This window comes from Aulostomus chinensis, chromosome 11 (genome assembly GCF_037954235.1).
Source record: "Aulostomus chinensis isolate RoL2024-O1b breed Wild chromosome 11, RoL_Achi_v1.0, whole genome shotgun sequence".
In the NCBI taxonomy this organism is placed as follows: Eukaryota; Metazoa; Chordata; class Actinopteri; order Syngnathiformes; family Aulostomidae; genus Aulostomus; species Aulostomus chinensis.
The window spans coordinates 29,767,516-29,781,153 of NC_141330.1; the positions used below are offsets into that span (position 1 = coordinate 29,767,516).

A 13,638-nucleotide genomic window follows, 5' to 3' on the forward strand; every position below is an offset into this window, starting at 1 on the left:
GGAGCAGTATTAGCCGTCCATCAGGCCCTCGCCAGAGCCCCTCAGTTTCAAGTCCTCCTCTCTGTTTCCATGTTGTCTTTTCCTGTGGTGAGGCCCCCTTTTGACATCGGCTGATGTCAGTCAGCGTGACCTGTGGAGAGATTTGTAGTTCTTCTTCCATATTCACCATTTGTAGTTGGGGCAGATAACCTGTTGCTCTCTTTGCTGCCGCGTCTGCTTCTCGGTTCCCTGTTGCTACTTCTGTATTCATTGTCATGACCTTTGCACTTTATGATAGCCACCTCCTGGGGAAGTTGCCGAGCTTCTGTTAATTCTCTCATTTCCCGCTCGTGTTTAATGGGTTTTTTACCTGCCGTGAGGTATCCTGCTCTGATCCATTGTCCCAGTTCCACATGTGCTGCTCCAGCAGCATAGGCAGAGTCCGTATAGATGTGTATTCGTTTTCCTTCTCCTAGTTTGAGAGCTGCAATGACAGCCATTACCTCTGCTTTTTGTGCGGATTGCTGTCCTTCTAGTTGCCGGGCCTCTATTGTCACCCAGTTGGGTCCTTCCTTCTTCACCACCGCGTATCCTGCTTTCAGTCCACATTTTTCATCTTTGTAGCAACACCCGTCTGTGAACATCTCTTCAGCATCTGTTAATGGTTGAGCTTTCAGATCTGGTCGTACCTTTTCATCCTTTTGTGCTTCGTGTTCACACTCATGTGGTGGTCCGGTTCCCATACAATCCGCCATGTTGATTCCTTCATGGGTGAATGTGATGTTTGGTGCTTCCAGTATTTTACTGAGTCTCTGTTGCCTTAGTGATGTCAGGGTGAATGTCTGGGAGTTGACATATGCTATAATGCTATGTGTCGTGAGTGCCCTTAGGGGGTGTCCCATCACTATGTCTGCTGAATCAGTTTTGCTTCCCCTGCTGCATGTTGTGTGCATTTTGGGTGTCGTTTTTCCATCGAGTCAAGCATTATGCTGATGTACATGAGTATGCTCCTTTCTCCCCCTTTTTTCTGAAACAGAACACCGTTAACCACTCCTTCTGCTTCAGAAACGTTGAGGAAAAATGGAGACTGGTAGTCGGGTCGGGCCAGGACTGCGACCTGTGCTAGTTTCTGTTTGAGTTGTATGAAGACTGACTCGGTGTCTTTGGTCCAATATAGTTTAGCATTGAGGTTACGCATGCCATGCTCTTTAATCAAGTTATGGATAGCCTGTGTCGTGCCCGTATATTCAGGAATGTAATTGCGACTGTACCCAGTCAGACCGAGAAACGACAACATTTCCGTTACAGTCATGGGCTTTGGGTGATGCAGAATGGTAGATTTATGTGCAGGCGACATGCCAGCTCCTTTTCGCAAGAGTACTCTGCCCAAAAAGGTAACTTGCGTCCTGACCGCTTGGAGTTTGTTTTTTACTGACCTTAAAACCGCGTCCAGCCAATCGGATGAGGACAGCCTTTGTTGCGGCCAGGCATGCTGCTAGTGTCAGTGCTGCAATGAGAAGATCATCTACATACTGGATTAGAGTGGTGTCCGGAGGAAGTGGACAACCGTCCAGGGCTTGTTTTAGAACCTGATTGAATAGTCCTGGTGACAGCGCAAATCCTTGTGGTACCCTGGTGTATCACCACTGTTGTCCTCTGTAGGTAAAGGAGAAAATGTCTCTGCATTCATCTGCTAGTGGTAAGCAGAAAAAAGCGTTAGCCAAATCAATGCATGTGAACCATGGTTGGTGCGGTCACAAATTAGTGATTGTCACATAGGGGTTGGGCACAGGAATGGTGGCTGTGGTTAGAATTTCATTTATAGCTCTTAGATCATGTGCCATGCGATATTTACCTGTCTCTTGTTTTTTGACCGGGAGTATGGGAGTGTTCCATGCGGAGGTGGATGGTTCTAATACCCCGGATTGGATGAGACCTGCAATAGTGTCAGCTATCCCTGCTTCTGCTTCTGGTTATTGGGATATTGTCTGATCCATAAGGGAGTGGTGTCTACCACAGAAAATGTAACAGGTTGACAATCAGTGAGCCCGACATCCGTGGGCCCTTGGGACCACAATTCCTCAGGGAGGGTAGATAGCATCTCATCCACTGACGGGTGGTCCATCTTTTCCCTACCGTGGTTTCTGGGAACGCGATCATGTTGTAGTGCAACTGTGTCTGTTACTTTTAGGTTAATGCAGTAGGTTTTGCAGGTGGGTGAGAACGAGACAGCAGGTATCTGAGTCGTTATCCAATCGGTGGCTGCTGTGGCCTTTTTGACCATCGGGCCAAGATCTTTAGCTTGATGGTTAGGATGTAATGTGAGGGAAACATGTGGAACTGCTTCGTCCTGCATACGATACCATCCCATCTGTTCCTTGGAGAGGATTGTGGCCGTGGCTACACCCTCTGGACCAGCATAAATATTTTGTGAAGTGATTTGCCATTGTTTATCTTCAAGGTGTGCTTCAAATTCTTCCTGATACCACTCATTACTCATTTGGTCGTAGAAGAGGGTAACATGAGGTGGGTCGGGTGGAGGGACATAGGGCTCGAGTAGGGAGATCCAGGGTTTCCACTGCAGGTAGGCAGACAGGAGGCTATTACATAGGGGGGTTTCAGGCTGTAACACACCCCAATAGATGTCCACCAGCTCGTCCTCCAGTGGCTTAAGAAGGTACTGCCCTGCTCCTTGGGTGTTAGTATTACATCGGAGGCATGTTCCATCTGGTTGAGTCACAGTGAGTCCCTCCGAACTGCACAGGATGGAGGCTCCTAGTTTGATGAGAAGATCTCACCCCAACAGGTTAACAAGTACACCAGGAGAGAAAACAAATGGATGCAAAAGAGTCTGTTTACCTAATTGGGTTTTCAGTGGTATTGTGACCGGCAGTTTCTGTCCAACCCCAGAGAAGCCCACGATGTTCACCGTTCTCGAGGAGATAGTCTCTTGTGGTGGTTCAGAGTTTAGAGTTGAGAGTGTGGCTCCCGTGTCGACCAAATATGACAGGTCGTCATCCAACACCTTTCGAGACAACATAGGATCTGCCTTACCTATGTCATCTGGGTTTCTCTGTGGGGTGTGTCACTGTTGTTGATAGGTGCCGGGCTCCTCCCACTCATCTCCTCCTATCAGGGGATATTGTCCATCCTGGACCGGTGCTGCCTGAGGATCAGGGGTCCTCATTCCTCTGGGTGGTCCGCCACTACCTCCATGCCCACGGGGTGCAGGTCCCTGCATGTGACATTCTCTTGCCCAGTGTCCAAGTTGTCCACACATGTAGCCCTCACCTCCCGCCTGCTGCCCCGAGGCAGTCTCCCACGGCCTCCTCCACCTCTCGCCCAGCCCCTTCCACCTCGAGCTCCTCCCCTGTATCCTCCCCACGAGTTCTGAGCTCACCATTGGGCAGCTGGTCCCCCTGGTGGACCATGCGGTCTTGGTTGGGGGGCCCACAGGGGTACTGGGAACGGATGTGGTGTCTCTGGTCCAGGGGGGCAGCCAGGACACAGTTCCCCAGCCATTTTCTGCAAACTGCTAGACATCATTTGTTTATGCATCATAGTTTCTTTTTTCTTTTTGTCATTTACCTTTTGTCTCGCCTCTCCCAGCTGCAGCTTCAGTAATTGTGTTTGAAGATCTCTTACTGAATTTTCTTCTTTGTTCGCCTCATCTTTGGCTCTCTGCAGGTGGTGCACAAGATGCTTTTCCCATATGTTAGAATCACTTCCTGTTAAGTCAGAGTTACTCATCATGTTTTCTCTTACCGATTCAGGTACTCCATCCAACACAGCTTTGCGAAACCATTCCTGTTGAACCCCAGCCTTCCCGGGGTGGCACCCGGTGTGTCTGGTCCACTCATCTTTAGACTGAGTTATGTATTCTCGAGGATGCTGGGACGAGGTCCAGGTTAGTTTAGGAATGACGGCTGTGTAAGGGAGTGGAACTTTGCTCCTAATAGCTTGCCCTAAGGGGTCTATGACTATTGTTAGTGGCATGTCATCAGGGTCTTCACTAGTGTCAGCGTCTAGTTCAATGTCTTTCAAGTCATGTCGGGACATGCAGCGGGATGCTACAGCTCTGAAATCACCGAGTGCTAGTTTCTGTCCGGCGGTTAACATATCTAATTTAGTCAACCAGAGTCCACCTCCCTCTGCTGGTGGAGGCATTTTATCAACGACTGATTGTACATCACCTAACGCAAGAGGTTTGTATTTGTCACCTCTGCCCTCTCCCATTTGCAGCAAGGGGTATTGTTTGTGGCTGCGCAGTGTCATGTTAGATGTACTATGTGGTGGCCGTGTTTTGGATTTTGTGATAGCGGGTCCTGATGCCTCACTCCTGAGCTCTATCTCGTCGAGTGTTATGAGGTCCTTCTTCTCTTACTGTCTTCCTCATGTCTTTTCTCTTCTTTCCTCCACTTCTTCCTTTCCAATAGCCCTGCCTGGTCACCCTTCTTTTTAGCCTCATCTCTCTTTTCCCTGTTCTCTCTCTCCTTCTCCCACAATAACTTACCAAGTGCCATCCGGTCCTCTTTCCCTGCTCTGCTTTCTTTTCACACTTCCTCTATCCTTCTCTTTGCCTCACTTCTTGCCTTTTCTTTGTCTTTATGTGAACCCACGTTCCCAATTACAACCAAAATATTTTTCATTTGCTGCCCCAGCGACCCCTATTGAGTCCTTGGGCCCCAAACATCAACAATCTCTCTCTCAACTTCTCCGTCCATCTGTCCCTGCCTAACGGTGAGATGTGCCAGTCAGTTTGTATGGAGTTCACCTGAGCAACTGACCCAGTCAAACAATATTGTCTTGTGAGGTTCTGTTCACTTTGTTAACACCGCTAGGTTTCCGTGAAACAGAGACGTTATGTTTGAGACACACAAATCACTCTTTCCCTCGGAGAGACTTAAATTTTCCTGGTCCACTGTGACCCCACAATATAAAGTATGTAATAGAATTCGGGGGTCCTGAATTCCCCGGGACTTCAACCCAGCACCTTATAGGACTTTAACCCAAGGTCCTATTCCCTCGTCAGAGAATAGTGGGGTTGCCAAACCAAGGACAATATCAACTCCTGTTCACTCTTTTCATTCTTCACCATAGACTCCATAATTTGGAACTTAACACTAGGACACTGTTAACTCTTAATTTGGTAAAATTCTCAAATGTGCAGAATTTGTTGTAACAGGTTTCTGCTTACCGTTTTCTGTTGGTTGACCAGAGTTCGTGGTGTCCTTTCTGCTCAGTCAAAACAGCCCAGTTAAGACCTCACTCTCATTCCGGACGAGCCCCCAAATTGTTGAAGTACGCCGACTTCACCGGTCCGTTGATGAGAAGAGATCAACCGGAGTCGTCTGCTTTAGACAAATCAACACTTTATTTCACCCAACAAAGCAGACACAGATCTATCTGGAGACCCACTACAGGCACTTTGAGAGTGCAGCAGAGAGTCTGAATAAGATATTAACAGACAGTGAATATATGCTTGAAGCCACACCTTTTTTGCATTCACAATTTTACACTCATGCATATCCCACTTCTTGATTAGTTCATCTGCACAGTCAGGTCATCTTGTCCCATTATTCTTGTCATACAGCCTTGACAATTTGGGTGCAACTAGCAGCCTGCACAACTTAACATAAACACACATCATGTACTTATACACAATCAACTCCTGATATGGTGATCACATGTGAACACAACATGATCAACAGCTCATTTTCACACAATTTATATATATATATATATATATATATATATATATATATATATGTATATGTGTGTGTATATATATATATATATATATATATATATATACAGTATATATAAATAAATGAGCTCTTTTCACGTGAATCTCGATTTTCAACAGCCTCTTGCTGCATAGATATCTCTCGTCTTATTTAGTTTATTCTATTTTCTTTTAGAACTTCCAGGACTACACAAGAATTACATGGGAACTCACGGTTGCGACCACACAGGAATTACACAACTTGTGTAGAGATTGATTCATAACACCGTACTTACTCATTAAAAAATAGATGGAGCGTCTGCTGTCCGCCACCCGCTCCTGACCTCAGGCTGGATCCTGTCCTCCGTTTGTCGGAGTGGAACTTTCCCTGAGTCGTATGAGACTCCTGCCGGCAGTTGACCTTCAGTCCAGGTTCAGGCATCAGTCAGCAGAGCGTCCATCCCATCCTCGTCATCAAATATGTAAGGGAAATTCTCCTTGTAGACCGTTGAGAGATGCTAATTCTCTAAAGAATCACAGACTCGGTGTGATGAATCAAGTCTCTTTAATGCATGCAGCATGGAGAGAAGACTGCTGAGTGTTCTCTGCTGATCTGTACAATGTCCCAGCCTTCATACCATTCAACAACAAAGAAAAAGCAGATGGTTTCCACACCAAAGCAATGACTGTATCACCTGTTTATCATCTGCTTCTCAACCCCCCTCCCCCTTCATCCTGTCTCCTATTGTTTGTCCTTTTGTTCCTTGAGGTCAGGATGGCCACAGACACTCATGTCACAAAACATTTCCTAAGACTACTACTTTCGACCTATCTATTAATTTAATTCCCACACCAGATACCAGCGCCACATTGACCATATCTAAGAGGGAGGGGCTAACGAGGGGAGAGAGTCTTGGAGCAGCTTAGTTGGGATGGGGTCTAGGAGACAGGTGGAGGTTTAGAGGAGGACATTATTGAACTAAGCTCATGAAGGCTGATGGCAGAAATACTATCAAAGTGTGTGTCTGGTTCTACAGCTGCCGCTAAGGCTTCTATATGTGCCACATTACTCATAAAACGATACTCAGAGAACACTTGAAGTTAGGGGTGGCACCACACGTCTGTTTTGTTGGACAAAGTGATAAACAGTGCTCAATGGTTGCCATGGAGATCTGAGGTAAACAAAAGCTCAAGGACACTGAGGTGATTTTATTTTTTTGTGTTCTTATGTATACTCATTACATATTACTATCATATCTGTAGTTGTGTCTTTGTACATTTACATAATTTGAATGAAATGTAGTAATATTTATAGGTATTTCATTGCATCTAGCTAACATTAGCTAGCCACATTTTGCTAACCACAGTTTGCTAACTATGTTAGCTAAGCTATTAAACTTAACATCAACAGTAATATACATTAGGCAATATCATATTCAGAATATTGATGCCTCATGTTTATTGAGAGTGGCACTGTAGTTGTTAAATAAACATTTTAAATTTGCGAGCACAGCTAGCTACTCTGGTAGTGATGGAACGGTAAGTTATCATTGTAATTATGACGTTAGACTTTGTACAGCTAAAATTTGAAGCTTTGCATGCAAGCATGGTTTATCATAATTGATATCAAGTATGCTAAGATATGATTTCAAACACTACAAACACTTGTCCTTGTATCATTTTCATTCTCAGGCAGTGTAACCCACTGTTGGATTCAGCTTTCCTAAAATGCTATACTCACCAACTAGTCCCTGCCAGCCCAGCAGTTGCAGCTTGGTCTGGGCCCCAGAGTCACCAGTGAGGATGGCATCATGACTGGCGCCAAGCTGCCAACTGGTCGTCAGATCTTACGCTGCATGCTTGCCAAGCAACCTGGTCCAAATGGAGCGTTGTTGCAGTTCAAGCCAGCCAAGGTCGTCCTGGAGCAGGTGCGGCCATTTTGCAAGAAGGCCAACATCCCGAAGGTGAGCGACAAGCGTGCATGCCACAAGATGGAAGACTTACTTAATGCCAACAACAAGCTGCGGAAAATCTCCCAAGCCAAGCGCTCCAGTGAAGCTGCAGCAAAACAACTGGAGAAAATGGAGTGCAGACTTGATGCCACATTTCCGCTGTGGACTCCGAATGTTGAGAAGCTGATTGATAACCCTGAAGACCTAGCTTTCTTGGACAGCATGAAGACAGACAGAGTTGCCACATTTGGTGCATTAGATAAAAACCTGCAGCTCAAGGTGAAGCGGTGAGAGGAGCATCAAGTTGCCACGGTCTGGTCGCAGAGTCAGGTGGTGATTGTACACATCTCTCTGCATCCTATGCAACAGCTGACCGAGCAAGACGACAAGTGTTGCAGACAATCAGTGAGGAACAGCACAAGCAGTGGACACCACCTCCACTGTGCACCCTACACTGGGACAGCAAGTTAACACCGATGCTCAGCGATGTGCACCAGTTGGAGGAGCGTCTTACAGTGGTGGTCGGAGATGCAGAGTGGTTGAAACTGCTTGATGTCCCGGCATATAAGAAGCAGACCGATGAGGCATGTGGAGCGATTATTGCCCAGTTGACATGCAAGTTGCTGCAGGACTGGTGCTGTGCTGACCAGGTTGTCAACATGGCATTTGACACGACTGCATCAAACACTGGCCATCTCACAGCAGCCTGCATTGCCATACAGCTCTCACTGGGCCGACCACTGCTTTGGTCTGGGTGCTGGCACCACATTGGTGAGGTCCTCCTGAACCAGGTTTTCGCAGACCTGAAGGTGGAGTCATCACGCTCACCAGAGGTTACGTTGTTCACACGTCTGAGACAGAACTGGAACCGGTTACCACAAGAATCCAGCAACCAATGGTCCCATTACATTCCTGGCAACACAGAGCAACCATTCCTGGGCAGGTTGCGTGCTGAATTTGTCAGGTGCGCAAAAGAAGCGATCGATTACAAGCGAGGTGACTATCGTGAGTTTGTGCAGCTGTGTCTTGTGTTTCTGGATGTGGATGGTGAAGAGCGGACTCCTGTGACCTTCCAACGACCAGGAGCGCTCCACAGGGCACGATGGATGGCCAAGTTGCTCTACACTCTCAGGCTGGCCTTGATGGAGCAGCCAATGGCATTGCTTCCTCAGGGCACAATCACATGGCAGCAGGTGCCGAAAATTCGGGCATTTGCAGACTTCATCACACACATCTACGCAAAGTGGTGGCTGACCTGTGAGAAAGCTGTATATGCTGCCTGGAATGACCTCACACCTTACCATCACCTGCAGACATACAAGGCTGTAGATGAAGGCATTGCAGCGTGAGCAATCAAAGCACTGGCGAGGCATCGCTGGTACCTGACAGGTGAGATGCTACCCCTGGCTCTCTTTAGCAGCAAGGTGCCCATCGATGACAAGCGTGCACTTGTCAGTGCGATATTGGAGCACAAGCCAGCTGATCTTCCCATGCTCGTCCCCCAGCAGCACTTTGGCACTGGCCTTGGCAAGCCAAAGTTCCCCACCCTCTTGCCAACCACCAGCTTGGCCGACCTCGCCAATACAGATTGTTGGTTTGGGATGCATCAGCTACACATTGATCCAGCATTTCTGTTTCTGGATGTGAAGGAATGGGCTACCAATGCTGTGTTCAAAAAAAGTGACGTCACTGTCTGTGCAATGAATGTGGTCAATGACTGTGCCGAGCGTGGCGTTAAGCTCACATCCAACTTCGTCGCAGTGGCCAGGAAGGAGCAGCACCTGCAGAATGTGCTGCAGGCAGTTGAACATAACTGCAGCCAACAGCCAAACCTTTGCTGCTGCAAACACAAGCTAATCCCTGAATAGGAGGGTTACTCTTGGGTGGCAGGCAGGGAGACTGTTGAGGTTCAGAGTTCAAGTTGCATTTCCTCTTTCTCCCTGGTGATGTTGCTGAGTGGAATGGACTTTGGCACAGCCTGATCAATTAAGATTGAAGTTTTGTTAATGTTAGCTCTTATTTGTAGGTCCTGTGAGTTGCTAGTGAGTTAGCCACGGGGGGGGGGGGGGGGTGTTCCTTTAAGTATGTCAGACAGTATTGCCCCTTGTGTTTAACAATAAAGTGTTCAAACTTTATATGTGTGTCTGTCCGAAATCCATCACTGCTGCACAAAACTCAGGGTAAGGCTACGTGAACATGTCCCACTGACCGCCATTCATTTTGTCTATAGGACAAATGAATGAAGAATCTTGAAAGTTGAATTCTGAGAAATACCTAAGTTGCCCAAAGGGCAAACAAACTAACGAGCAAACAATAACAATAATTAAAGCTGCAAGAAGCGTTGTTGCGGCCTTTGGCCGCATCGCTGACACCGGCCCGAATCCAACGGTGTAATTGGCAAATCCCTAGGCTTGTACGGTAGTTTAGGACATAGAAGCCTGAGTCTGATGCAGAGTGTGAGTGCAGAGCTGAGAGCCGGCCCTTTAAGAACCCCTCCCTTCTCTGCTCTCTCTCTGCCATCTGTGTCAGAGTGGAGAGAGAGGACGATTTTGCCAGTTTTAGTGTGGAAAACAGTCATAACTCAGCATATGTTGGTCAAAAGTGGAATGTGAGACCATCCTTTGGTAGGTTTTTTTTTTGTCAGGAATTCAATGGTGTGTTTTTTGAAGGTGTGAGTGTTTTAGTTTAGAAGCTAGAACTGTTTGTTTGAGAGTATGTACATGAGGGCAGAGAAGCTCTCCTTTTGGTTACCATGACAACAATAAACAAATCTCTGTCATCTGTGTTATGAGTGGAGAGCAGAGGAGAATTTGACATTTGAACTGTGTGAAAATCAAATAACTCTGCATATGTTACTTAAAAGTGCAATATAATACCATATTTTAGTAGGGATTTTTCTGAGGAATCCATTAGTGTGTTTTGTGAAGCTGTGGGAGTTGTAGTGTAGACGTGAGAAGCGTTTGTTTGACAGTATGTACCATGAGAGGACACGGCGTCCCCATTGGTTGCCATTGTAAATGTAAAATGTGTCGCCCCCACTTTGACGGCTTATAAAATCCAAACCCAGTAATTCATATAAAAACTTTTAACAACATTTAATCAGCACACTTAGGAGAGTAATCTACCAAACTTTAGAAGCGATACCATTAATGCCCCAGGAGGAGATAGATTTTGCTCGGGGAGAAAAAAAAATCCTAATTTTGACAGTTTTGTCCAATTTGTGGACATTCTGTTGTAGACAGGTGAGGGGTCAGAGCGTAGGAATTGTGCGTCTTGATGAGACGAGTCCAACAGTGTTGGTCCCATGTTTGTGGGACATTTGTGGGAGGAGTTATATCGCTCCAAATTATCTAAAAGTATCTTTTAGTTGTGTGGCTCCCGAGGTGGCTCTATTGACTTTTGTGGGGTTTTTTTTTTTTTTGATCAGTGAATGTTTAGCCAGACCGGACAATTTTGGTGAATTTCAGCAAATTTCATGCCTGTTCAGGGGTGAAATTAGATGATGCTCATATTGCGCGCGCATTGACAGCAAGAACAGTCTAGGACCAGGTTTTGAATGGTGTGGATGTAAAAACCGGCTCTGGGCCGTCTGCCTCATGGGTGTTGGGGGGCTGGGACACTGTTCAGTGGGTGTTTGTAGTGTTTTTACTGCTGCTAGGGTTCAGGTGAAGACCCTAATTAATTTGTTGATTGTCTTATTAATCAAAAGATAAAGTATTAAAAAATAGTTTTTTTCCTTGGAGCGAGCGATAACTTCAGGATTGTCTCACAGAAGAATGGGGTGCCGAATTCCACGGAAGCTAATGTTTGTAATTCCTGGGGCGCTAAAATCCATTTCATATTATTTTTATTGAACAGCTGTAGTCAACAGTCACAGAGTCAACAACAAACAAGTGTAGCTATTTTATATTTTCATGGTGATTCCTGGGGCAATACGTTTTATTTTTTTTATGAAACATAGTCAACAATCCCAAAAATATTTTATCAGTTCAGATAATGACACAATATAACAACAAAATACAATAACATACACGCCATTTGGGTTTCCGTGGTTTTAACCATAACAACCGCGGAAAACGTAACATTGTAACAACTCTATTCTGAGTGGTGAAGGATTCATTGTGATAACGGACAAACCAAAAATTATAAACAAGAGCTGAACTAATATTGTGAAAAGAAAATGTATATTTTTTGCTACAAATGTCATCAAGATGTTTTATTTTAAATCAAAACTATGTTGGAATAATGTACTTTCCTCCGAGAACTAAAGGAATGGCCGTCATGTCTTTGTTTTGAGAGGCCTGCATGAAAGACTCACGTGACCTTCTGGCGTTCCAACAGAAAAGAATAGGGGAAAAAAATGTAGACATTTTACAATTTTTAGGCCTTTATCATAGGACTGACACGTTTTGCCCTGTGGACAAATGTAGCCTTTTCACATTTTGACATAAGACTGGGTTGAGCCTGGACATGACAAGGGCAGGGACTAGTTTTTCTTCATCCTTTTGAGACAGGATGTGTCTGATTCTAGCCATGTTACGTAAATGAAAGAAAGCAGTCCTAGAAATTTGCTTAATGTGGGCAATAAAGGACAGATCCTGATCAAAGAGAACTCCTAGGTTCCTTACGATGGTGCTGGGGGCCAGGGTGATGCCTTCCAGGGTACCTGTCTCATTAGATAGGGTGTCTCTAAGATGTTTTGGGCCCAGGACAATGACTTATGGGTCATATATATTCTTAATATTGCTTATTAAGAATCTCCTCATTTGGCCTTTCCAAGCTCACATATCACTGTTGCTGTTAGAACATATAGACATCTCAAAATATACTGGTAGCTAGTTTAGCTACCATATTTCCCCATGTTATGGCATGCAAATCTTCTGGACTGTCTGCTCAAAGGTATTCCTGGTGAATGATGACTTCAAACCAATCACAAATCACAGAATTCAGTTTCTGAAGAGGTTTTGTCACACATTTATGTACTTTGTCATTATGTGACAATTTATTAGCTTCATTTTGATCTGACTTTTTCTCAGGAGCAAAATACTTGTCTGAAGTATTAAGCTGCTTGCTGATCTCTCTGTTCTGCTTCTAGGTATTGATGACAGCTTCATTCATAGCAGCGACTTAAAGGTATTCAAGAAGCGTTGGCACAATGCTCAAGCTCCACACCTTCTCCTCATGCTGTTGCCTTCATACCGACTGGAGTCGCAGTCTCAGCACAAGAACCATCGAACGAAGAGAGCCCTGGATGCTGCCTTCTGCTCCAGGTATTGAGATGGAGCAAGGGGTTGTGTCCACCATAAATTTTCTTTCTTACTTTATTCCTGAAAATTCACTCACTTTTCTCTTTAGACATCACCTCAGTAAAAGATGACAAAATATGAAATCCTCATCAGTTCTCAAGTATCATGATTAAATCCTGGTGTACTTTCAGGTTTTAATCGTGTTTATTTAATGACAAGCAGCCAAATACTCCTCTCCTTTTTAGATGTGAACCCTTGTGCTTGCATATGTTCGATAAACAACGAAATCCAGTATGTATGAGCTAGTTATGTTTTTAAAGTTTTTTTTTTAATCTACAACATATGAAGGACCCTATTGTATGGCCACAAGGCAATACACAGCACACTGCAGTTGTCACTGCTCATTGCTTATTTCCATCCAACCCAGTTGTCACTTTCTTGCCACAAACATGCCTAGATTGCTTAACATGCAGATGCACAGTGCCAGTCAAATCCACCTGTGTATGTGGTACGCAGAAAGGTCGCATCTGTCAGGATTTGAGGGTTGAGGAGGGTGAGGGAATGATGGAGACCCAATTGCAGACAGTGTAGGGCGGTGCACAAAAGAGGTTTGAGAGATGGGGAAATTTGAGACCTGACGGCTGGAGATGGGGCGTGAGGCTGGTGGCTTGGTGTGAGGCTGATGGCTTGACGTTAGGCTGGAGGCTTGACGTGAGGCTGGTGGCTTGACGTGAGG

General features: G+C 45.4%; 1 protein-coding gene and 1 pseudogene across 1 annotated transcript in view; one reads left to right on the forward strand and one right to left on the reverse strand.

Annotated features, from left to right (window-relative positions):
• Nucleotides 1-13,638, forward strand: part of tgfb2 (transforming growth factor, beta 2) — a 165,173-nt gene that overhangs the window by 132,158 nt on the left and 19,377 nt on the right. The window contains exon 5 of the mRNA XM_086219332.1: nucleotides 12,752-12,926. Within this exon, the coding sequence (XP_086075458.1) occupies nucleotides 12,752-12,926 (175 nt within the window). The remainder of the gene's footprint in view (nucleotides 1-12,751; nucleotides 12,927-13,638) is intronic.
• LOC147253957 (uncharacterized) lies at nucleotides 117-4,038 on the reverse strand (annotated as a pseudogene).